Source organism: Heterodontus francisci, chromosome 6 (genome assembly GCF_036365525.1).
Source record: "Heterodontus francisci isolate sHetFra1 chromosome 6, sHetFra1.hap1, whole genome shotgun sequence".
Classification (NCBI taxonomy): Eukaryota; Metazoa; Chordata; class Chondrichthyes; order Heterodontiformes; family Heterodontidae; genus Heterodontus; species Heterodontus francisci.
The window spans coordinates 81,222,688-81,250,018 of NC_090376.1; the positions used below are offsets into that span (position 1 = coordinate 81,222,688).

The 27,331-nt window shown below is 42.1% G+C and overlaps 1 protein-coding gene across 2 annotated transcripts in view; it reads left to right on the forward strand.

The window, feature by feature from the left end:
- Positions 1 to 27,331, forward strand: part of tmem135 (transmembrane protein 135) — a 568,932-nt gene that overhangs the window by 525,238 nt on the left and 16,363 nt on the right. For both annotated transcript variants that reach the window (XM_068033973.1, XM_068033974.1), the window contains 4 exons: positions 979 to 1,146; positions 11,560 to 11,623; positions 12,185 to 12,261; positions 26,301 to 26,399. In XM_068033973.1, the coding sequence (XP_067890074.1) occupies positions 979 to 1,146; positions 11,560 to 11,623; positions 12,185 to 12,261; positions 26,301 to 26,399 (408 nt within the window). The remainder of the gene's footprint in view (positions 1 to 978; positions 1,147 to 11,559; positions 11,624 to 12,184; positions 12,262 to 26,300; positions 26,400 to 27,331) is intronic.

A 27,331-nucleotide genomic window follows, 5' to 3' on the forward strand; every position in this document is an offset into this window, starting at 1 on the left:
TGCTGTCCAATAACACTGCTCATTGACACTTCAAACAGTCAAGCAGCACTTTCTTAATGATGTAGCTTTTGAGCTAACTGCTGCCTCGCACAGCATCAGAGATCATTTGGGAATCTATCCAAGTCCGTCACAATAATCAAATTAAAACCAGAAATTGCTGGAATTAAACAGTACATCAGCCAGCATCGGTAAAAGGGAAAGAGACTGTGATGCTTTGAATGCGTACCCTTCGTCAGAACAAGTATGTACCTAAAGCGTCATATCCTGTCTTAAAACAAATTTTGACTGTCTGCCTCTGTGTTTATATTAAATTTCCAGCATTTACACATTTACCTTTTTTATTTTAATATGGTTAGTTGTGTAAATAAATGCATGGTAGAGGAATTCAAAACACGACATTATTTGGGTCTGGGAGGGTCATGATTTAGTTACTGGATTTGAAGAGACAACTATGTCAGAAGTGGATTGAAGCCACTTATAGACCAGACCAGGTAAGTATGGCAGGTTTCCCTCCCTAAAGGTCATTCGTGAACTAGTTGGGTTTTTATGTCAGTTTGACAGCTTCATGGTCACTTTTAGTGATTTTATTTTTAACTGAATTTAGATATTTAAACTTCTATAGTGGAATTTGAACACCCATTCTCTGGTTTGCAATCCAGTGACATAACCATAACACTATCATAATCATTTGGATAATGTCAAAAAGTGATACTTTTAAAAAGTTAAAATAAGTTCAGCAACATTCCATTTGAGATTTCTTTAAAGATTATGTGTAAGACTGCATAGGTTAAATAAATTATGAAGAACACTGATCTCAGCCTTTTGGTTGTTTAATGAAGCGCCCATTATTTATTTTGCGTTTGCTTTCTGCAATTTTTAATTTTACAATGGAACTTCAATCCAGAGATAAATAAAATGTAACCAGATGCCTTGCATGTCATGTTATTTCTAAAACAATTAAACATATATTTTTTCCAGGGTTTTATACGGATGTTCAGTGTTGGCTACCTGATTCAGTGCTGCCTTCGTATTCCATCAGCACTTAGACACCTGTTTACAAAACCATCTCGGCTGCTGTCTGCTTTGTACAATAAAGAAAACTTCCAACTTGGAGCATTTCTAGGATCTTTTGTCAGTATTTACAAGGTAATAATACACAAAGCCTGTATTACTGGTTTACTCCATTGTGAGATTGAGATACTGGAAAAGCTACAGTTTGAACAACACTTGAGCATCAATAATCAGAATGTCATTGTTTACGTTATTTCACAATATTGAATCAATGAAAATAAAATGGATATATTCTATATTTCAGGAGAGCTGACTTAGAAGGAATTATAAATTGGGAAATTTTGGGGGTGGGGGCAAAGAGTAAAGACTTTTGAGGATGCATTGAAGAATAGACAAAGATTGGTAAATGTATAAAACATATGCAAAAACAAATTTAGGCAATATGATTACTGTAGAAAAGCACTAACATGAAGAAAAATAGAGATTCCATTGAGCCTGTTATAGGAAATGTGCATGGAAGTACGAGGGTGCATTCAAGTTCCTGGAGATTTAATAGTGAATTTGTTATTTAAAGGTAGAAATAATATAGTTATTGTGTACCAGAGCCATAGAACTTTAAAGCACAATAGCAAGTCTTGTGGAGCATATAACATGTATTCATGAGGATGATAACAGGGAGAGATATAGTTATGAAGAGTTAGGGTTGTCCTCCTTGGAACTGAGAATGCGAAGAGGTGACTTAATAAAGGCTTTCAGGATAATGAGAGGTTTGGATAGAGAAAAGATATTCCCTCTGGTGGGGTGGGCCAGTTAATAGAGGTCATAGATTCAAAATCATTGGAAAAGATCCAGAGGGGAGATGTGGAGAAATGTTTTACTGAGAGTTGTTGGGATCTAAAATGAACTACCTGAAAATTTGGTGGAAACAGATTCCATCAATACTTTTAAAAGGGACAGGAATTTGTTGATGAAGAGTTTGCAGGGATACGGACAAAAAGCGGAAATGTGGGGCTAAGCATGACTGCTCTTGCAAGAGCCAACACAGACACAATGGGCCGAATGGTATTTGACGTACTCTATTTGCTCTGAAGCAAAGAAGACTAAGCTGACATTTAAGATGTTTTCAAATTATTTAAAAGGTTTTGATTGTCTTATCCCATACATCCTACTTCCTCCGGTTGATGAGTAAGAGTCAAATGGATCTTTTTTTAAAAATTGTCACAAAAAGAGAGGAGAGGGATTAAGAGAATTTTTTTAATATAAAGAGTAGTTATAGGATGAAATGTTTTGCCACAGGGAATAATTGAGGTAGACACTATTGCATCTATTGAGGGAAGAATAGATAAATATTTAAATAATGTCGGATGGAGGATTATGGGAAATAAGCAGAGCTTTCAGGTCAGTTAGCTATTGCTCCAGGGAAGAGTTGGCACAAACATGATTAATTTAGTGACCTCCTGTCTGTAAATCTCAATGGTTTCTATGGTTCTGTGGCGTGACTAAAATTGGGAACTGAGCAGCATGAGGGTTGAGCCTGCATCCTCTCATTCCAAAGAACTAATTATTTGTGCTACAACATTCAGTGCCACCAGACCACTCCTCTCAAATCCAGCTAAACCTTTCAATTTGTGATACAAGAATAATAAGTTTTCTCATCACCATCTATATATATATATATATTGTTAAAAATGTTGTATCTGTACATTTCATGTCAACTTCTCATGCTGCTCTTTCACTCTCAGCAGTACTCGCCACTGTTGTGTGGCCATTAGAGGTGGGGGGGGGGGGCTATAATTACAGTATGAAACAATTATAAAATCATTTTCCATTATAAATGTGGACATACAAATTTACATTGGAAATATATAAAACTCGGGACCGCATATGTGACTTTAAAATGAGGGCTGAATTACACCGACATACCCTAGACCAGTTATTCCCTGCCCTCTAACTCCAGTTCATCTGAAAACTATTTTTGATCTTGACACCCTATGTGTAATACTGTAAATGATCAATTAATTATGAGATTAAAAATGCAAGATAAACAGCAACTTTGGCAAAAGTATTTTGTAAATTTGATCACGTTATAAGATTATATAAAATATATTCAAGGTATAAATAGAAAATACATATCGCAGTAAAATGGAGAAAGCAGTTCCCATATTCAGTGAAATGTCCTATTGTCATGATACTTTACCATGTTTCAGATTTGAATAGTTCAAAATATTATGAAAAATTATTTTATACCACAAAAGGTGTGATTCACCATTTCAAAAGCTTGTGCAGAGTCAGGCCTGGAATCACTGTAAAATGACAGTTTGAACGCAGCAGTAGGCAGTCAAATGTGTGCTTGCGTTAGTTTTTTTTGGTTTTACTAGGATTACCATCCTAGGCTGGGTATTGTGTAATGAGAGAGGAATAATTGACAATCTAGTGGTGCGATACCCCTTGGGGATGAGTGACCATAATATGATAGAATTCTTCATCAAGATGGAGAGTGACGCAGTTGATTCTGAGACCAGGGTTCTGAATCTTAGTAAAGGAAACTACGAAGGTATGAGGCGCGAGTTGGCTATGATGGATTGGGAAACGTTACTTAAAGGGATGATGGAGGATAGGCAATGGCAAACATTTGAAGAGCGCGTGGATGAACTGCAATAATTGTTTATCCCTGTCTGGCGCAAAAGTAAAACGGGAAAGGTAGCCAAACCATGGCTTACAAGGGAAATTAGAAATAGCATTAGATCCAAGGAGTCATAGAGAGATACAGCACTGAAACAGGCCCTTCGGCCCACTGAGTCTGTGCCGACCATCAACCACCCATTTATATAATCCTACTTTAGTCCCGTATTCCCTACCACATCCCCACCTTCCCTCAATTCGCCTACCACCTACCTACACTAGGGGCAATTTACAATGGCCAATTTACCTATCAATCTGCAAGTCTTTGGCTGTGGGAGGAAACCGGAGCACCTGGCGGAAACCCACGCGGTCACAGGGAGAACTTGCAAACTCCGCACAGGCAGTACCCAGAACTGAACCTGGGTCGCTGGAGCTGTGAGGCTGCAGTGCTAACCACTGTGCCACTGAAGAGGCATACAAATTTGCCAGAAAAAACAACAGACCTGTGGATTGGGAGCAGTTTAAAAGTCGGCAAAGGAGGACCAAGGGATTGATTAAGAAGGGGAAAATAGAGTACGAGAGCAGGCTTGTGGAGAACCTAAAAGCTGACTGTAAAAGTTTCTATAGGTATGTGAAGGGAGAAAGATTGAAGACGAATGTAGGTCCCTTACAGTCAGAAACAGGGGAATTTATTATGGGGAACAAAGAAATGGCTGACCAACTAAATGCATACTTTGCTTCTGTCTTCACAAAGGAGGACACAAATATCATACCAGAAATGTTGGGGAACACATGGCTTAGTGAGAGAGAGGAACTGAAGGAAATCAGTATTAGTAGAGAAATGGTGTTGGGGAAATTGATGGGATTGAAGGCCGATAAATCCCCGGGGCCTGATGGTATGCATCCCAGAGTACTTAAGGAAGTGGCCCTAGAAATAGTGGATGCATTGGTGGTCATCTTCCAAGATTCGATAGACCCTGGAACAGTTCCTACAGATTGGAGGGTAGCTAATGTAACCCCACTATTTAAAAAGGAAGGTAGAGAGAAAGCAGGGAGTTATAGACCAGTCAACCTGACGTCGGTAGTGGGGAAAATTCTAGAGTCCATTATCAAAGATTTTATAGCAGAGCACTTAGAGAACAGTGGTAGAACTGGATTTATGAAAGGGAAATCATGCTTGACAAATCTACTAGAATTCTTCGAGGATGTAACTAGTAGAGTCGATGAGGGGGAGCCAGTGGATGTGGTTTATTTGAACTTTCAGAAGGCTTTCAGCAAAGTCACACATAAGAGAGTAGCATGTAAAATTAAAGTGCATGGGATTGGGGGTAGTGTATTGCGATGGATAGAAAATTGGTTGGCAGACAGGAAACAAAGAGTAGGGATAAATGGGTCTTTTTCCAAATGGCAGGCAGTGACTATTGGGGTACCGCAGGGATCGGTTCTAGGACCCCAGCTGTTCACAATAAACATTAATGATTTAGATGAGGGAACTAAATGTAATATCTCCAAATTTGCAGATGACACAAAACTGGGTGGGAGGGTGAGTTGTGAAGAGAATGCAAAGAGGCTTCAGGGTGATTTGGACAAGTTGAGTGAGTGGGCAAATGCATGGCAGATGCAGTATAATGTAGATAAATGTGAGGTTATCCACTTTGTTAACAAAACCAGGAAGGCAGATTATTATCTGAACGGCTATAAACTGAGAGAGGGGCATATGCAGCGAGAACTGGGTGTTCTCGTACACCAGTCGCTGAAGGTAAGCATGCAGGTGCAACAGGCGGTAAAAAAGGCAAATGGTATGTTGACCTTCATAGTGAGAGGATTCGAGTACAGGAGCAGGGATGTCTTGCTGCAATTATACAGGGCATTGGTGAGGCCACACCTGGAATATTGTGTGCAGTTTTGGTCTCCTTATCTGAGGAAGGATGTTCTTGCTATAGAGGGAGTGCAGCGAAGGTTTACCAGACTGATTCCTGGGATGGCGGGACTGACGTATGAGGAGAGATTGAGTCGGTTAGGATTATATTCGCTGGAGTTCAGAAGAGTGAAGGGGATCTCATAGAAACCTATAAAATTCTAACAGGACTTGACAGGGTAGATGCAGGAAGGCTGTTCACGATGGTGGGGGAGTCCAGAACCAGGGGTCATAGTCTAAGGATACAGGATAAACCTTTCAGGATGAGGAGCAATTTCTTCACCCAGAGAGTGATGAGCCTGTGGAATTTGCTACCACAGAAAGCAGTTGAGGCCAAAACATTGTATGTTTTCAAGAAGGAGTTAGATATAGCTGTTGGGTCTAAAGGGATCAAAGGGTATGGGACGAAAGCAGGAACAGGTTACTGAGTTGAATGTTCAGCCATGATCAGAATGAATGGTGGAGCAGGCTCGAAGGGCCGAATGGCCTACTCCTGCTCCTATTTTCTATGTTTCTGTGTTAAACAACTGTGCATTTGAGAATTGCTGAAAATAGAGACATGTTGTCGCAGCTTTTCGTCTTGCACTCATCGGAACAATCTGCAAGAATAACCAATGTAAGGGAAAACAACAACTTATACTGCATGAGAAGAGAGTGTGCTGATTGGTTGGCAAGTGAACTCTGGTAGAGGTGTTGTCATGGAGAATGCACCAGTTTACGGTGCACGACAGTTAACTGCCATGCTTTGTTTGAAATTTAAACCAGGCAGCTTGACTCTGGTCAAGGCCTTGCCCTGAGGAATGAACCAGCGATTGGCTGTCACTTATTTTGTTCAGCTGAAACAGGTGGAATGTGTGTACATGTTCTTTCTGTCTGAAAAGAACAGGGCCCTGTGTATTAATATATGTAGCTTCCAGTATGCGCAAATGTGCCACAGTGTGAGCCCTACTGACTATCTTAAATTTGTTGACAGCGTAATTCTTGGCACACTGCAGATTGGTTAGCAAATGTTGTCCAGTCGCGGAATCACATCTAACGTTGGACACTGTGTTTTGAGTTTTGCAAGCACGGGCTGGTTGGGTACGGCCTGTACCTTGCCCGTTGCAAACAGCGGAAGGGACATGTTGCTTGATACGATCTGCCAGTCTTTGGGACGTATGGCCTATACATCTGGTATCACACTGGCATTGAAGTTCATATGTCGCATTACTCATTTGTGTGATAGGCAGGATGTCTTTTTGGCAACAGGTAAAGCTAGCTGTTTCACGCTGCTGCTATGCAGTAGTAACACCTGTGGTGCTCGTCACTAACAGGATGCTGCCATCAAGCCAAAAAGACATCCTGCCTATCACACAAATGAGTAATGTGATATATGAATTTCAATGCCAGTGTGATGCTAAGTATATAGGCCATACGTCCCAAAGACTGGCGGATCATAACAAGCAACATGTCCCTTCTACTGTTCGCAAAGGGCTAGGTATAGGCCATGCCCAACCAGCCCGTGCTTGTAAAACTCAAATCACAGTGTACAACATTGGATGTGTTTCTGTGAAAGGACAACGTTTGCTAAATAATCTGCAGTGTGCCAAGAATTACGCTGACAACCAATTTAAGATTGTATGTCGGGCTTGCAGTAGGGCACATTTGCGTGTGCTGGAAGCTACATATATTCATACACAGGGCCCTGTTCTTTGCAGACAGAAAGAACATGTACACACATTGCGCCTGTTTCAGCTAAACAAAATAAGTGACAGCCATTCGCTGGTTCATTCCTCAGGGCAATGCCTTGACCAATCAGAGTCAAGCTGTCAGGTTTAAATTTCAAACAAAGCTTGGCATTTAAATGGCAGTCACCTTAAACTGGTGCATTTTCCATGGCAATGCCTCTATCAATCAGCGTTCACTTGCCAACCAATCAGCACAATCTCTTCTCATGCAGTATAAGTTGTTGTTTTCCCTTACTTTGGTTATTCTTGCATATTGCCCCTCTGAGTGCAAGACGAAAAGCTTCGACAACATGTCTCTATTTTCAGCAATTCCCAAGTTTTGTACTACCGAACGACTAACTGTGCATTGGTTGTAATTTAAACTTCGAGCTCCAGTAAATAATTGACACGTTAGCGTTTCTAAGGAGACATTGGATCACTGATGCACAGGCTGCTTCGTGTTCTCCGTTTACATCTAGATGCAATTACATTGCATTTTGGCAACTTAAATATGAGTTGTATTAGTTCAGAAGCAGTCTGGTTGGTAAGAATCTAAACATCCTATTTGCAGCAGAAGGTAAATATTAAAAATTCCATCATATGTGCTCTTTCTGTCTTAAGACCTGGCCAAGGAACAAATTTAAATTTAAAGCTTCCAAGTGTTCCAGCGTTTTGGAACCCCAGTGTCTGTTATGCAGTGTTAGAGCATGTTTTCACACTACTCCACATTCTAAGTTCCGAATTTTAGCTGTGCTGTAATGGAGAGATGTCAAGTGAACATCAGATGCTTCCTTGGAAAGAAGGGCAAGTCCCTTTGGACTACACAACAGGCAATTCCAGGGCAATTTTGGCAGATGCCTGGGCCGGGTTACCTGCTTGTCCGCTTGGCTGGAATGTATGAGAGATCTGGTGAGATCCCAAAGAACGAAAGGACATGCCTGTATTTAACAACAGTAACTTAAATTTATAGTACCTTTAATAGAACTTTAGAACCATAGAAAAGTTACAGCACAGAAAGAGGCCATTCAGCCCATTGTGTCTGCGCTAGCCAAAAAAAATATCCACCCAATCTAATCCCACCTTCTAGCACCTGGTCTGTAGCCTTGCAGGTTACAGCACTTCAGGTGCATGTCCAGGTACCTTTACTGCCTCCATCTCTGTTCCTGGCAGTGAATTCCATCACCCTCTGGGTGAAAACATTTTTCCTCATGTTCCCTCTAATCCTTCTACCAATTACTTTAAATTTGTGCCCCTTGGTAATTGTTCTGGTAAAAACAATCCGAGCAAATCCGATCTTTCCTCATAGCTGCAACTTTCAAGCCCTAGCAACATTCTTGTAAATCTCCTCTGTACTTTCTCCAGAGCAATTATGCCCTTCCTGTAATGTGACTAGAACTGTACACAGTACTCCAGCTGTGGCCTAACCAGCATTTTATACGGTTCCAGCATTGCATCCCTCTGCTATACCTTGGCCAATAAAGGAAAGTATTCCACATGCCGCCTTCATCACTTTATATGGTAAAACATTGCTGGGCGCTTCACAGGAGTGTAATTGGACTAACACCAAGCAAAAGTAGGAAACATTCGGACAAGTGACCGAAGAGATAGGTTTTACGGAGCACCTTAAAGGATGCAGAGAGGTTTAGGGAAGGAATTCCAGAGCTTGGGGGCTAGGCAGCTGAAGGCATGGCTTCAAATGGGACAAAGGAAGTTGGTGATGCAAAGAGGCCAGAACTGGAGAAATGCAGAGTTCACAGAGAGTTGCAGGGTTGGAGGAGGTTTCAGAGATAGAGAGATACCATGGAGGGATTTCAACACAAGGATGAGAATTTTAAACTTGAGATGCTGGTGGACTGGGAGTCAATGTAGATCAGCGAGCACATGGTGATGAGAAAATAGGATTTGGTGCTCGTTTGGATATGGGTAGCAGAGTTGATGAGCTGAAGTTTATGGATTGTGGATGATGCGAGTCTGAACAGGAAAGCATTGGAATAGTGGTAACGAAAGCATGGATGAGGGTTTCGTCAGCAGATGGTCTGAGGCAGGGATAGAAATGAGTGATATTACAGAAATGGACTTAGGCAAACTTGGTGACGGAGAGGATCTGGGATTGGAAGCTCAGCTTAGGGAAAGAAAAATGAAAACAATTATAGCTATCAGTGCAGAGAAGAAGAAAACTTATATGTATTGAAATCAATACATTATGGATCAAATTTTGCTCTTGAAATAATGGTAAGACTAACACCGCTTACCATTATTAAAGTATAAATTGGACAGCAACTTCCAGCGACTGCACAGTTAAATGCAAAAGTCAAGTTCCCTTGCTCCTCCAGAGGCAGCACGATGGTATCTCGATGAGAGACTTAGCATTGAAATACATGGAGCAGCGAGAATTTGCTGCACTTACTTGATACCTACCCACGGAACCCGGCAGAAAATTATAGGGCTTATCTATTTCAGTGCAAGTAGATTTTTAAAAGTGTGATGAATCTTAATTACTGCTCAAGAATTTCTCCGCACCAAAAATTTTTTTTTTTTAGTAGTGTGGACTCTTATTCCTTCAGCTTTTAATTATTGTTGACAATTTTTTTTACAAAATTAAGTCAAAGTTTTTTTTTAAACTTACTGTCTCTTCTCCGGAATCGCATCTTTCTTTTCCTCCTTATTTCACTTCCCGTACATATCTTAGCATTGAATTAAATATTCCAACTGATATTTCCTAGTTCAAACTACACAGCTCAGGAATGAATCTTCAATCTGCTTGGTTAAAGAGATACACATTTGCTTGCCCTGTTCGCATAGATATCCCAGATGCTCTATAGAAGGCACTGCACTAAAATGGCTTTCTAATCACAGTAAGTTCCAGTGCAAACTCCCATTGAAAGTCTGTGGGCAAGTCTAAGTGGACCAGAAGGACGTGGAGGCTTTGGAGAGGGTACAGAGGAGGTTTACCAGGATTTTGCCCGGTCTGGAGGGCATTAGCTATGAGGAGAGGTTGGAAAAACTCGGATTGTTTTCACTGGAACGACGGAGGTGGAGGTGCGACATGATAGAGGTTTGCAAAGTTATGAGTGGCATGGACAGAGTGGATAGTCAGAAGCTTTTTCTCAGGGTGGAAGAGTCAGTTACTAGGGGACATAGGTTTAAGGTGCGAAGGGCAAAGTTTAGAGGGGATGTGCGAGGCAAGTTTTGTACACAGAGGGTGGTGAGTGCCTGGAACTTGCTGCCAGGGGAGGTGGTGGAAGCAGATACGATAGCGATGTTTAAGAGACGTCTTGACAAATATATGAATAGGAAGGGAATAGAGGGATATGGGCCCCGGAAGTGCAGAAGGTGTTAGTTTAGGCAGGCATCAAGATCGACGCAGGCTTGGAGGGCCGAATGGCCTGTTCCTGTGCTGTACTGTTCTTTGTTCTTGTTCTAATGAATGGGTAGCTGCATTGGTTCACCACTGCGAGCAAAGTCTTACCCAATGACATGGCTGGAGTGGAGAGTCTCAGAACTGATAACGGGAGGGTAATAAGGCATCTGGTATCTTAGTGAATGGCGAGACCAACAGACTGTATCTCCATAACAATTGAGATTGAAGGATTGAGAAATTGATTAACAACTAAGAAGGAGGGTGAATTACAATCAAATTAAGTACAGAAATAGAAAAATGAGAGGGAAAGTTAGATTGGTTTAAGAAAGAGAAAAAAAGTGACAAAGGAAATGCAAGATTTTTTTTTTAAATGTGATGTTTTTAAATTCTCCATTAAGAGTTCACTACCTGTCGGAATGAGGCACCACAGTTTAAACTGCTCACTTTCTGTGGCAGAGTTTGAATGGCAATCATTAACAATTATCACATTGTTCATAAGGTACTTGCACCACTACTTACTAGACTTAATTTTTCTGGGCAATTAATGTGCACATCCAGCACATTCTTAAAAAGAAAGAGGCTAAGGCCAAGATGCATTTTGTGTGAAGCAAACAGCAGAGCAGTGTAAATCGCTAAGCAAGTTCTGGAGATTTGCAACTCATGATATAGCTCTTAATCCCCTGAATATGCTGACTGATTTGCACCCAAGTAACAGCATGTTTCATTCATACAGCACTTTTTTTTTGGCAATTTCCAGCCAATGTATGGCAATTTCAGAACTTTGTTCAATTCTTATCTCTCTGAAGCTTTGCTGACAGATTTATATTTGTGTTAACAAGATGTTAGGTAGAAAAGACATTTACCAAAGTAATAGTTATGACAAAGTGATTTGCAGTACTTGAGGCACATGTCATTTGATCCTGGTGTTATTTCATGTCAAGGGTACAAGTTGCTTCCTCCGATGGGTGAGAAATTTGGACGATGAACTTCATGCACTGATTGCTGGTGAGAGTTATATTTTTTTCAACTCTTTCTTACAAAGGCTTTCACAATCCATTCTGCACATTTCTGCAAGATGATAGTTTATAATATGATACAGCTTGAAAGGAAGGGTAATAAACAAAAGTCCACCAAATGCTTTTTAATTGTATTCTTTTGAAAAATGAATGAATTTCAGCTCCGTAGTATCTTAATTCTTGCACGAGGTGTTTATACTCACAATTTGAGTGACTGCCATGTGCTCCACAATTGTTCTACCTATATTTTGAGAAAATCTAAGATCCTATATGTATTTGAAAGTGGAAGAAAAAATAAAACTGAACAATGTCCTGTCTAATCCCCAGTGCATGTGATTTCAGATGGAAAACTACGCATGAAATCATTTTCATAGCCAGCTTGATAAATATTGTGCCTTCCACATGTGGCTTTCAGTGTGAAAGTGTACATTTCACAGTTCAAATATTTTTATAATGCTTTATACAGTGCAACCCAAGCAAACGTTTTATATTTGATTACTGTTGCCATTTGTAAGTATGTGCCAATCACATTCTTAATATTTTTATGTAGGTTTCTTAGCAGGAATGTCCATGATGTTTTACAAAAGCACAACCATCTCCATGTACCTGGCTTCTAAACTTGTGGAGGTAAAAACAAAAGTTTGTATTTATCATAAATGTCAGTTTGGATGTTGTTTTACTTTACTGTTTGTAGACCATAGTATTTTGTTAGCTACATTTAGAAAATGTGATGACTGTATCTTTGTCTGTCTCTTCACTAATTGGGGCAGATTTTCCTCTTGTATGTGTCTTGGGGGCAGTCAGTACTCAGACACAGAAGAGTGAAAGGGTTGGAAGCACACAATGCCAGGTCTCCATACTCCTTATATTGCTCGTGAGGGATTATATTTCCTGAGGGATTCAATCACTTCATTTTCCTCTAACTTTCCAGCGGGGCACTCAGGAAAATATTGGTTTTAGGGTTTGCACCTGGCCCTCTTTGAAACAGAGGATCTGAGAGAGCAGGCACAATGCCAGAGAAGACCAAAAGATAAGTGACACATATTATTTTCTAGGGATCTCCATTGGATTTATGGGGCCAGACAGCTGCCAGAAGGCCCTGTCAGTGGCAGCCATGACCTGCAACTGCAGCTGGTTTTTCATCCCCGCGTCTGGGCACAAGCCCTTGTTGAGGGGTAGACAATGTCCTATGCACTCCAGCTGAACAGTTCCTGGGCATGGGAGAGAGGCGAGTGAAAAGATAGCAGGCCATTGTTTCTGTTTTTAAAATCAATTTGAGTCCATTCATTTGTGAGCCCTTGTTAAAATAGCTAATGAGATGTCATGTTTTCCTTCTTGAGCTCCTATGCCATAATTAGACTTCTAAAATCATAGTAATTACAGCACAGAGGAAGGCCATTCAGCCTGTTTTGCCTTTGTATGTGCTGGCTCTTTAACTGGAACTGATACTTTAATTTCCCTGCCCTTTCTTCATATCTTAGTCATTTTCGTAAATATATATCCAATTGCCTTTAAAATAATGTTATAAACTATTGACTATTCTAAACTATATAAACTGTTATAAATCATTGACGCAACCACTAATAAACATGATGGTTGGAACATGAACACCTGCCCATATCCCCTCACTCAAGGCTGGCTCATGCCAATTGTCATTCTTTACAATAAATTTAAACAGAACTATCTGATTCAGTGGTTCTAAAACTTTTTCAGGCTAGGTCATGCCAAAAATTTCACAGCCCTCTAGCTGAGAATACTGATTGTGGTAAGTCTGCAAAAAAAACTTTCCCTCTGTTTCTCTATGTCTCTGTGCTCCTTTATGTATGTTTCTCTCAGTTTACCATTTTGCTTGTTCTCCTCCACTTCAGTTTTACTTTCAACAACAATTTACGTTTATATAGTGCCTGTAATATACAAAAATTTCCAAGATACTTTACAGAGGGGAGATAAGGGAATGATACAAAAGCAAAACACTGCAGATGCTGAAAATCTGAACTATTAACAGAAAATGATAGAAATACTTAGCAGGTTTGGCAGCAGCTATTGAGAAACAAATGGAGTCGATGGACTGGATTTTAGTTCTAGGGTCAGGACCCTGATGTCAGGCGCATTTCTGGGTCCCATCGGTGCGTGATGCTCGACGTGTTTTCTGATGAGCTGGCCAATTAGTAGCCAAGGAATGTGCTCACTATCCAATTAAGGATGGTGTGCGGGTACCAAGGCTGGAGGGCCAATCGGAGACCGGAGAACCCTGAGAGCTCGGCAGCCTCACCATTACAGGTGGGAGCTGCTGACGTATGTAGGAGAGGGAGGGCACCTCAAGATGGAGGCACCACTGAACACATTTTGAAAAGTTGAAAGTAAAACTGGCCACAGGCACCAGACTGCAACTGTGGGGGAACCTCTCCCCAGGGCAGCTTACAACTGCAGCTGTGACCATCTCAAGATCGCAGCCCCGGGGTGGGGGTCAAAGCTGGTAGATGGAGCACTGTCGCTGGTCTGCTGTCAGGAGGCCGCCTCCATCCCTAGGCCATGTTTCAGCCTCAGCAGGGGGCTCACATCCACAGTCAGTATCAGCAGAGTGGCCTTAATAGGGTGACCTTGTGGGCAGGTTAGCCATTCCCTCCTGAACTGTCATGTTCCAAATGGCCCCGAGGCGAGAACATGCTAGTACGCCGGCCAATGGCAAGAAATTGCGGACCCATCTGCCTCTGGTCCCACCTTCGTGGCCGTTTAAAAATTCGGCCCAAGGTTTCAGGTCTGACTTTTCATCAGAACCTCAGACCTGAAACGTTAACACTCTTTCTGTCTGCACAGATACTCTTTCTGTCTGCACAGATGCTGTCAGACCTACTGAGTATTTCCAGCATAAAGGAACAATGCTGAGTCATGATGAGTGACCAACAACTTTATTGATGAAATAGATTTTGATAAGGTTTTTGGGGGAAAAGAAGGAGGCAGGTAGAGGAGTGCAGTAAGGAGGTTTTACAGAGTAGGGTCAAAGCAACTGAAGCTGTGCCATAAATATGGGATAAAAGTTGGAAGAGGTGAATAGAAGGCCTAACTTTGGGATCTTGAGGGTATAGGAGAAATAAGACTAGCGAAGATTGCCAAGAATAGATGGGCAAACACATGGAGGGATTTGTAGATGAGGATAGAGATTTTAAATTCAATACATTGGGTTAGTTAGATCAACAAGGATGGGGATGATGGCCAAGCAAGATTGAGTGCAGGACAGATACAATTGTTTGAGTCCTTCATGAGTTGCAGTTCATGAAAAATGAGATTGGGCGGCTAGCAAAGAGGACATTAGATAAATTGAGTTTAGTGCTAACAATCAGGGCTTTTATGGCAGTGGGATTGAAGTAGGACAGAAATGGGGGATGTTGCAGAAGTGGAACGTAATCAATCTTTGATACTGAATAGGGTTTGAAATGCTGAGATTTTGTGTAGCCTGATTCTGCCTTAGTGAATGGCCAAGGAAGCAAGATGGAGTTTGTGGCAAAAGAGTGAGGTTTATGACAAGTGCTGAAAATAATGGGTTATCACTTGGACAAAATTTTGATTCATTCATAACTTATTGTGAGACATGGATCCTGAGAGCCCTGAGGTGTTGTATGTTGATGACATCAGCCTCTCCATGTTGAAATTGACCACTAAAATAGAAGCAAAACACCGCGGATGCTGGAAATCTGAAGTAAACACAGAACCTTTCAGGTCAGTGACCTTTCATCAGTTCTGATGAAAGGTCACTGACCTGAAACACTAACTCTGCTTCTCTCTCCACAGATGTTGCCAGACCTGCTGAGTTTTTCCAGCACTTTCTGCTTTTCTTGTGGAAATAGACCCTTCATTTGAATTATCACCAAATGAAGCATTTAGATGATGAAAAATAGTGGGTGAAGGATGGGGAAAAGGGAACTCCAGAGGTGATTGTGTGAATGAAAGAGAAGCATTTGGCGTATTGGGATAGGTAGGAGTGGAACCGTGAAAAGATAAGCCCATGAAGCTGGACACTAGAGGGGATGAACAAAATATAATTCCAGTCACAGAGGATGCAATTTGGTTCTTTGTACAAGATTGTGAAAGGAAACTTGTGGGAGAGACGATGACACATTCAAGGACCTTGGAGAGAAAGGGAAGTGCGAGATGGGTTGTTAGTTGGAGAAGGCAGATAGGTCAAGGGGGGACCATTTTGAGGACAGAGGGCGGTGATCGCAATTTTAAAAGGGAGAGGTATGGGATTGAATTTTCCCAGTCCTGTGGAGGCAGCTTAGGAATTGGGATCAAGTGCAAAGTTGGAAAAAAGCACGTTGGGTCGGCCACCCAATGCAATCTTTCCGGAAATGGGGTCAACATGGCACAGGCTACCCAGCCGGCAGCAGGCACCCAATTAGGGGAAAGGTGATGGTGCCATGGGATCTTCCCGACGGTGGGCGGGTTCTCTGCTGAGACTGGAGCGCAGCATTTAACCAGAGGTGGCCTCCCGGCAGCAGACTTGAAAGCTATTGATGCCTCTTCTCAATAACTCCAGCATGGACCTGTTGGAACCTGACAGCTGCGGTCACAAGCCATCCTGTAGGGGGCTCCCTCTCTCACACCACCACTGCCCCCCCAAAACCCCCGCCCAATTGTGGCCATGCATGGATTTTTTTTTTTTGCAGTGCCTCCGTTTTGAGGCACCCTCGCAGACTTCTGCCTGCCTTAGCTGTGCCCACCTCTCCCAGGTAGTACTGCCAGCTGGACATCGCAGCGGGCCCTCTGATTGGGTCTCCTACTTCCCTAATGTGCCTGCCGTCCTTAATTGGATGGGCCTTCCAGAGGCAACTTCTTAACTGGCTGCCTCTGGGAAAATTGTGAGTGATTCCCTGGCTACAGCCACATCTGGGTTCCTGACCCAGAATTGAGGCCAACGTCAGGATTGTGACCCAGCTGGGAAATTCCAGCCCATGATGCCTGAGTAAAGGGAGCCATTAACAATGTTAACTCGAGAAGTTTTGTGGGAAAGTGCTGGATGGAAAGCAAGGTGCAAAAGAGTAAGTGAAAAGGCAGGGCATTTTTGGTGTGTATAACGTGGTAGAAGGCTTCAGAAAAGGAGAAGTTATTGCTACTTTGGCCTAGGTTTCTGTCAAGGTCAGTAGATTATCCACAATGAGGTTGTCGATGACGAGAGCTTTGTTCACTTTCTGCCTATGCACAATTATCTCCAGAGACCGCCAAAAATATGGCCTTAACCTCCTTTTCTTTCTTCTCTCCTAACTGTTCCCTGGCAACGTTTGCTACAGACTTGGGGTCAGGTTTCACATCTGTGCTGACTACCTCCAGCTCTACCTCTTCTCTCAACCTCTCCACTGAATCTGTGTTGTCAGACTGCTTGACTACTGGCCACTTTCAGAAGAGTTGTAATTGCCTTTGTTTAAACATTGAGAAGATTGAAGCCATCATCTATAGCCCCCAACATAAATTCCGAACCCTTACCACTGGTTCCATCCTCTTGCCTGGTCATTGTCTAGGCTGAACCATACTGTTCACAATTCAGCCTCGAGCTGAGCTTCAAACCCCATTTACTCTCCATTGCAAAGACCGCCTACTTGTACATCTGTAGCATGACGTTCCTCCATCCCTGCTTCAGCTGTCAGCGGCTAAAACTCTTGTCAATGTCTTTGTCACCTCCAGACTCAACAATTCCAATATTCTCCTGTCTTGCCTTCCATCCTTCACCCTCTGTAAACTTCAGTTTACTCAAAACTCTGCTGCTCGTATCCTGTCCCGCACCAAGTTCCACTCAATTCTCACCCTTCCCCTTGGTGATCTACATTGGCTTTGGTCCCCCAACATCTCCAATTTGTAATTCTCTTTCTTATGTTTAAATCCCATCATGGCCTTCATATGAGGCAAATGTTTTCCAGCTTTACAACCTCATCAAACTTAATGTTTCCTGATTCTGGTTTTTTGAGCATTCCCTTTGCCCCAGCCATGACAACCATGTCTTCAGCTGTCTAGGCCTATGTTCTGGAATTCCCTCCCTCATCCCCTTCTGCATTTCCATCTACCTCTCCTCCTTTAAGGCCCTTTGTAAAATCCAACTCTTTGAACATGCTGTTGGTCACGCCTATATATCCTGTGGCTCGGTGATTATTTTGTCACATTATGCCTCTGTGATGCACTTTGGGATGTTTTATGTTAACATTTCTATAGAATTTCATGTTTTTAAGGGAATGCCTGCAATATTCCATTGAAATAATGTCCTTAAATTAAACATCATTTCCTTGCTTTTATATTCAATGGCTGTATGCATAAAACCCAGATTCTCAGTTGCCTTTTTTACAGCCTTGTACACTTGGACTCTATATATCAGACATCTCTGTTAAAAATACTGCCATTTATGGTATAATTCCTTATACTCTTTATTTTGCCAAATGCATCAACTCCCTAGGAAAGATTCAGTTTAAGTCTGTTAAAATTCAGACTAAATGCTTCTTGATCCCAGCTAAACAAGAAAGGTTTCTGTTTTACCTCTTTAAGTTTACTTAATATACTTCTATCATTCAGTAAAGCTGTATTGTGTGAAACAGAATGCTTCTTGCAAGTGCGTAGCAATAGATTTAAGGCTTCCGTTTAACTTTTCATTTTTTGTGGTTCTAAATAGGTTCATAAACCACCGTAATTTAGTGTAAGGGATAAATACAAGTTGTTGTAGTTTTAAAAAAATACATTTCTGTGATTCTATTCCTCTTTCTAACAGTATTTGATCGTAGGAAAGTTAAAAGGAAAATAAATTAAAATGCTAAAAATATGAAATTTAAACTGAAAATGTAGGAGATACGTAACAGGTACATCAGTATATCAAAAGAGAAAAAATGATATAGTGGAGCCTTTACATATTAAATATCTTAATATATTGAATTTTGAGCTGCTAATGGCCCCTTGAATAAAGTTATATTGAATCTCATGGTGATAATCAGAATAAAACCTCTATATCTCAAATATGTTTGTAAGTCCACTCATTTTCTCCTGGCCCAGTCATGATCTACGATTACTTCATCAGCTCGTTTCCCACTTTCTCCGCTTGCTATTATTGATGTACCTGCACTGTGAAAACAGGCCTGGATTATAGTCATTCATTACTATCTAATGCCAGTCTGCAGCTGTCTCTATCCCTTCTTTCAGACTCTCAGTCAGCACACAGAGAAGCCAGCACGAGATTGTGAGCAGGAACTGTCTGTCCACGTGCTCAGTATGCCGCTGGGTTCTTAATTTTGTATTTGGTGGGCCTACCAGCATGGTATTGACATCAGGGGTGTGGGAACCAGGAGGTAATATTAGACAGGTAAACCAAGGTGCACAGAGAATTGGGAGAGACCAGTAGAACTACAGTAGGAAATAGTAAGGTAATAGGTGGGGTCAGAGTAAGAGGGAATGTAATAAGGTCTAAATTAGAAGCAAAATACTGCAGATGCTGGAAATCTGAAGTAAAAACAAGAAATGCTGGAAATACTGAGCAGGTCTGGCAGCATCTGTGGAGGGAGAAGCAGAGTTAACGTTTCAGGTCAGTGATCCTTCTTCAGAACTAGCAAATATTAAAAATGTAAAAGGTTATAAGCAAGTAAAGCGGGAGTGGGGCAAGAGATAACAAAGGAGAAGGTGTAAATAGGGCAAGGTCACAGAATAGCTGACCAGGAGGTCATGGAGCAAAGGCGAACAATATGTTAATGGTGTGTTGAAAGACAAAGCATTTGTATAGATAGGGTGTTAACAGACTGTAAATTGAACAGTCGCAAGTACAAACATGAAAAAAAACAGTGGGTAAGCAAACTGAACAAACTAAGATGAAATAAAATAAACACAAAAAAAAATTTTCTTTTAAAGGAAAAAGAAAAGAATAACTGAAAATAAAAGTAAAATGAGGGGCCGTCATGCTCTGAAATTACTGAACTCAATGTTCAGTCTGGCTGGCTGTAGTGTGCCTAATCGGTAAATGAGATGCTGTTCCTCGAGCTTGCGTTGATATTCACTGGAACACTGCAGCAATCCCAGGACAGAGATGTGAGCATGAGAGCGGGGGTGGGTGGGCGGGCGGGAGTGTTGAAATGGCAAGCAACCGGAAGCTCGGGGTCCTGCTTGCGGACTGAGCAGAGGTGTTCCGCAAAGTGGTCACCCAGTCTGCTTTTGGTCTCCCCAATGTAATGGAGACCACATTGTGAGCAGCGAATACAGTATACTAAATTGAAAGAAGTACAAGTAAATCGCTGCTTCACCTGAAAGGAGTGTTTGGGGCCTGGGATAGTGAGGAAAGAGGAGGTAAATGGGCAGGTAATACACCTCCTGCGCTTGCAGGGGAAGGTGCCATGGGAACGGGACGAGGTGGTGGGGGTAATGGAGGAGTGGACCAGGGTGCCACGGAGGGAACGATCCCTTCGGAATGCTGATAGGGGAAGGGAGGGGAAGATGCGTTTGGTAGTGGCATCACGCTGGAGGTGGCGGGAATGGCGGAGGATGATCCTTTGGATATGGAGGCTGATGGGGTGGAAAGTGAGGACAAGGGGAACTGTGTCGTGTTTCTGGGAGGGAGGGGATGGGGTGAGGGTAGGGGTGCGGGAAATGGGCTGGACACGGTTGTGGGCCCTATCAACAACAGTGGGAGGGAATCCTCGGTTGAGGAAAAAGGAAGACATATCAGAAGCACTGTCATGGAAGGTAGCATCATCAGACCAGATGCGTTGGAGACGGAGAAACTGGGGAATGGAGTCCTTAGAGGAGGCAGGGTGTGAAGAAGTGTAGTCGAGGTAGCTGTGGGAGTCAGTGGGCTTATAATGGATCTTAATAGACAGCCTATCACCAGAGATGGAGACAGAGAAGTCGAGGAAGGGAAGGGAAGTGTTGGAGATGGACCATGTAAAGGTGAGAGAAGGGTGGAAATTAGAAGAAAGGTTGATAAAGGTTTCCAGTTCGGGGCGGGAGCAGGAAACGGCACCGATACAGTCATCAATGTACCGGAAAAAGAGTTGGGGGAGGGGGCCTGAGTAGGACTGGAACAAGGAATGTTCGACATATCCCACAAAAAGACAGGCATAACTAGGACCCATGTGGGGTACCCATTGCAACACCTTTTACTTGAAGGAAGTGAGAGGAGTTGAAGGCGAAGTTGTTCAATGTGAGAACAAGTTCAGCCAGAGGGTATTCACTATACCCTCTGATCTCCCCCTCTCTGACGCTGAAAGTTCTGTACTCAGCAAAGGTCTCAGTTTTATCCCCTTACGCCCCCACCTCAATGAATTTTGCGCTCGGCATGACGTTGAGCTCTTCTTCCGTCGCCTCTGCCTCCGGGCTCACTTCTTTGACCAGGAGTCCTTCCCCCGATCAGTAGACCAATTCATCCACCTCCAGCATTCTCCCTCTACCTGGACCCCTCCCCCTGGCCTCTTACCCGCTCTTGATCTTTGCATTGAAAACTGTCGGCGTGACATTGGGCGGCGCAGTGGTTAGCACCGCAGCCTCACAGCTCCAGGAACCCGGGTTCGATTCCGGGTACTGCCTGTGTGGAGTTTGCAAGTTCTCCCTGTGTCTGCGTGGGTTTTCTCCGGGTGCTCCGGTTTCCTCCCACAAGCCAAAAATACTTGCAGGTTGATAGGTAAATTGGCCATTATAAGTTGTCACTAGTATAGGTCGGTGGTAGGGAAATATAGGAACAGGTGGGGATGTTTGGTAGGAATATGGGATTAGTGTAGGATTAGTATAAATGGGTGGTTGATGTTCGGCACAGACTCAGTGGGCCGAAGGGCCTGTTTCAGTGCTGTATCTCTAATCTAATCTAATCTCAATTTCTCTGCCCCTCTCACTCGCTCTAACCTGTCCGCCTCTGAACTTGAGGCACTCGTTCTCTCAGGTCTAACCCCAACATGGTCATCAAACCTGCAGACAAGGGTGGTGCTGTTGTATGGCGTACCGACCTCAACCTTGCAGAGGCTCAGCGCCAACTCTCAGACACTATTTCCTACCTCCCTCTGGACCATGACCCCACCACCGATCATCAAGCTACTGGCCACAGGACTGTCACTGACCTCATCTCCTCGGGAGATCTTCCCTCTACAGCTGCCAACCTCATAGTCCCATAATCCTGGACAGCCCACTTCTACCTCCTTCCCAAAATCCACAAACAGGACTGTCCCAGCAGACCCATTGTGTCAGGCTGCTCCTGCCCCACTGAACTTATTTCTTCCTATCTTGACTCTATCTTTTCTCCTCTGGTCCAGTCTCTTCCCATCTACATCCGTGACTCTTCCGACGCCCTACATCATTTTGACAATTTCCAGTTTCCTGGCCCCAACCGCCGCCTCTTCAGTTGGCTTACCCACTGTTTTTTTTCATGTTTGTACTTGTGGCTGTTCAATTTTCAGTCTTTTAACACCCTATCTGTACTAATGCTTTGTCTTTCAACACACCATTAACATATTGATTGCCTTTGCTCCACAACCTCTGGTCAGCTAATCTGTGACCTTGTCCTATTTACACCTTCTCCTTTGTTATCTCTTGCCCCACCCCCGCTTTACTTGCTTATAACCTTTTATATTTCTAATATTTGCTAGTTGTGAAGAAGGGTCACTGACCTGAAACATTAACTCTGCTTCTCTCTCCACAGATGCTGCCAGACCTGCTGAGTGTTTCCAACATTTCTTGTTTTTATTTAAGGTCTAAATTAGGTTTATTGTGCATGTATGTGAACGGACGAAGTGTGGTGAGCTGCAGGTGCAGCCATGTGGAAATATGATGTTGTGGCAATAACAGAGACCTGGCTCAGAAAAGGGCAGGACTGGCTACTAAATATTACTGATACAAGGTGTTCGGGAACGATAGGGAAGGAAAGAAAAGAGGAGAGATAGCAGTATTGATTAAAGAGAACATTGCAGTGCTGGAGAGAGAGAATGTCCTAGAGGAGTCAGGAACAGAATCAATTTGCTTAGAGCTAAGAAACAGTAGAGGTACCATTACATTGCTGGGTGTACTCTATAAGTCACCAACTATTGGGAAAGATATAAAGGAACAAATTTACAAGGAGATTATAGGGAGGTGCAAGAATTATTGAGTAGTTATAATGGTGGACTTTAATTATCCTAATATAGATTGGAATAGTAATGGTGTAAAGGGCAGAGAGGGACACGGGTTTCTAGAGTCTGTTCTGTAGAATTTTCTACATCGGTATGTTTCCAGTCTACAAGGACGCAGGCATTGTTGGATCTTGTTCTGAGGAATGGGGTGGGTCAAGTGAATCGAGTGTCAGTCGGGGAGTATTTAGGGGACAGTGGCCATAACATCATAAGTTTTAGGTTAGCTATGGAAAAGGACAAGAAGCAATCCAGAGTAAATGCAATCAATTATAATTAATTGGTGAAGGGGCAACTTCATTGGGATGATACTGGATCTGGCTCAGGCATATTGGCATCAAAGATTGACAGGCGAAACTGTAACTGAAGAATGGGCTGTCTTTAAAGAGGAGATAGTTCAGTTACAGTCAAGGTACATTCCCATGAGTAGGGCAAACAAATCCAGAGCTTTCTGGATGATAAAAGAGATAGAGAGTAAGATGCAGCATAAAAAGGGTGCATATGGTAGATGTCAGGTGAATAATACAATTAAAAGCCAGGCTGAATATAGAAGGTTCAGAGAGGAAGTGAAAATAAAATAAGAGAAGCAATGAGAGGTATGAGAAGAGACTGGCAGCTATCATTAACAGGAATCCAAAAATCTTTCATAGGCATATAAATAATAAAAGGGTGATACGAAGAGGAGTGGGGCCAATTAGGGAGTTAAATGAGGATTTACACATAGAGGCAGAGGGCATGGCTGAGATACTTAAGTGAGTACTGTGTACATTGTATCTGTTTTTACCAAGGAAGAAGATGTTGCCCAAGTCATAGTGAAAGAGAAGGTAGTTGAGACACTGAATGGGCTAAAAATTGATAAAGAGGAGGTATTAGATAGGCTGGTTGTAATTAAAATTGATAAGTAACCAGGACCAGATATGATGCATCCAAGGATACTAAGGGAAATAAGGGAGGAATTTGCAGAGGCACTGTCCATAATCTTCCAAACCTCCTTAGATAAAGGGGTAGTGCCAGAGGACTGGATAATTGCAAATGTTGCACCCTTGTTCAAAAAAGGGTAAAAGGACAAGCCCACCAACTACAGGCCAGTCAGTTTAACCTTGCTGGTGGGAAAGCTTTCAGAAACGATAATTTGGGACAAAATTAACAGTCACTTGGACAAATGTGGATTAATTAAGGAAAGCCAGCATGGATTTGTTAAGAGCAAATCGTGTTTGACTAACTTGCTTGAGTTTTTTCATGAGATAACAGAGAGGGTTGATGAGGGTAATGCGGTTGATGTGGTGTACATGGACTTTCAAAATGCATTTCATAAAGTGCCACATAACAGGCTTGTCAGCAAAGTTAGAGTCACATGGATAAGGACAATAGCCACATGGATACGGAATTAGCTGAGTGACAGGAAACAGAAAGTAGTTGTGAATGGTTGTTTTTCGGATTGGAGGAAGATATATAGCGGGGTTTCCCAGAGTTGGTGTTAGGAACCCTGCTTTTTTGATATATATTAATGACCTAGATGTGAATGTACAAGGCACAATTTCAAAATTTGCAGATGACACAAATCTTGGAAATTCTGTGAACTGTGAGGAGGATAGTGATAAACTTCAAGGAGACATAGACAGGTTGGTGAAATGGGCTGACAAATGGCAGATGAAATTTATTGCTGGACAGTGTGAAGTGATTCATTTTGGTCAGAAGAACAAGGAGAGGCAATATAAAATAAAGGATGTAATTCTAAAGGGGGTACAGGAGCAGAGGGACCTGGGGGTACATGTGCACAAATTATTGAAGGTTTCAGGGCAGGTTGAGAAAACATTTAATAAAGCATGTGGGATCCTTGGCTTTATAAATGGGGACATAGAGTACAAAAACGAGGAAGTTAAGATAAACCTGTATGAAACACTGGTTCGGCCTCAACTAGAGTATTGTGTCCATTTCTGGGCACCGCACTAAGGAAGGATATGAAGGCATTAGACAGTGTGCAGAAAAGATTTACGAGAATGGTTCCAGGCATGAGGAACTTCAGTTACGTGAATAGTTTGGAGAAGCGAGGGTTGTTGTTCTTGGAGAAGAGAGGATTAAGGGGAGATTTGATAGAGGTGTTCAAAATCATGAGGGGTCTGGACAGAGTAGGTGTAGAGATACTGTTCCCACTGGTGGAAGGTTCCAGACTAGTGGGCACAGATTTAAGTTGATTGGCAAAAGAAGCAACGGTGGCAGAGGAAAAACTTTTTTACACAGTGAGTTGTTAGGATCTGGAATTCACCGCCTGAGTGTGTGGTGGAGGCAGATTCAGTTGTGGCTTTTGAAAGAAAATTGGATAATTACCTTAAGAAAAGAAAATTGCAAGGCTATGGGGAAAAGGTGGGAGAGTGGGACTAGCTGAGTTGCTCTTCCAGAGAGCCAGCATGGACAAGATGGGGCAAATGGCCTCCTCCTACGCTGTAACCATTCTATGATTTTGTGATTCATAGGCCTCACACCTCAGAGCAGCTCCTTCAATTCACTTAGACAATTTTCAGTGAATGCAGTTGATGCAAATCCTTAGAAATTGCACATTCAAGTTGGAAAGGGATACTGTTAGCAATTCTTAAAAAAATATGTCAAAACATAACAAGTATACTTTTTACTCTGAAATAAAAACAAGAAATGCTGGAACCACTCAGCAGGTCTGGCAGCATCTGTGGAAAGAGAAGCAGAGTTAACGTTTCGGGTCAGTGACCCTTCATCGGAACTGAAGGTCAGTTCCGATGAAGGGTCACTGACCCGAAACGTTAACTCTGCTTCTCTTTCCACAGATGCTGCCAGACCTGCTGAGTGGTTCCAGCATTTCTTGTTTTTATTTCAGATTTCCAGCATCTGCAGTATTTTGCTTTTATATACTTTTTACTCTATTCATTCCATCTTTTTCTTATTTTAACTTTGTGCAACAGGTTGAGTAAACTGACAAGTTTTTCTGCCAGTTTTCTCCTCTCTCCTATTGCTGGGTGTGTTTCCAGGGTGTCTGGCACCCTTCAGTACCTTGTCCGTGTTAGCATTTCCCATATCTGAGACTTGACAGTGTGTGTCAGCAGGCTATTCTACCATGAAGCTTCACAGTTGAGCACTTTCCTGTCTACCTTCAATGTCCACACCTGCACTTCCAGGAGGGCTCATTGGATAGCTATCAAGAGTGTGAGCTCTAGTCATTTTCTCTGCCCTAATTCTGGTGCATTGAGGCCAATTGTCACAAAAAAGACTGTCAATGATATTCAATTATCAATGGGTTTCCTGCTGGTAAAAATTCTTATTGCTGCCAGATGCTCTGTTACCTTGCACAAGGCTGCAGTCATTTCAGGAGTCACCGTTATACTTTTTCTAAATGGCCACTGACATTATTGGTCATTTGGACCTCACATGAGGGGAATGCCAGCAGGGTTTTGTGATGAGTTCAAATATGTAAAATATTTCAGGATATTGGACCTGTTCAATAATTATTGGAATACTGCAAATTACAGTTTTAAAATTAAAATGATGGTGGTCATATTACTTCTATAAATAATTGGTATTCATTTTTGCTGACAGACGCTGTATTTCAAAGGCATTGAAGCAGGAAAATGTCCATACGTTGCACATGCAGATACCATCATCTATGCGATTTCCACAGCCATATGTTTTCAAGCAGTAAGTACTAAGTGATGCAACAGATTTGAGCACATTCGTATTCAGAAGAGCCCCTCTCAGTGCATTTCAAATCAAGAGTTACACTATTAACTGAAGTGACTCAAGACTCTATTTTATGATGTAACAAAACGTTGGTGTATATGCAATAAAAATGATAGATATAAATAATATTTCACAGGCAGTCTTTGAAAATCTGCAATCTGAACATGTGCCCTTTTACTATTTTTGTTCATGATCCAGTTCAACTGAAATTGATAATAAGGAATTCGATGGCAGATATTTTCTTTACTATGGGCCCTGGTTTCAAATCTAGGCAGGCTTATTGTCTGCTGGCTATAATGATCGTGGGTGAAATAAAGCTCGTGGACTTGGGTACGCAGCATAAAAATGGTCACAAGTTGGCAGTAAATTGGTGATATTTATAGAGATTGACCATAAGGATGCGCGATTTGTGAAATGGGGAATGACGCACAGTTTCAGTACAGTATTCTCCTTGGGGGTTGACGCAGAATCGAGGAAGATTTATCCTGTTGTTACACATACGTGAACACCAGCTAGCATGAGGCGTATTATACACCAGCACAGTGTACCTGCTCATGGGTAATGCCACTCCAATTTACTCAGAGTTTCATGCATTTTTGGTAATACAGATACCATGATGTGACATCATAACTTGCTTGAATTTTGAAGGACTTTCTGTTCACCCATTATAATTATACTGCAATTAATGTGCGATGAACCTATTGTCAGACTATCACTTTCTGTTTATCTGCCAAGTAGTTGTAGATGCATTGTGGCAGCACTCAACAACAGCATTAATTCATTCCCGAAGTTCTAGCATAACAGCAGTAGTTAGCATCTGACAATGTAATGCATATCCTGACTTCATGTACTTGATGTGAAAAAGTACCCAACACTAACATTCATCATCT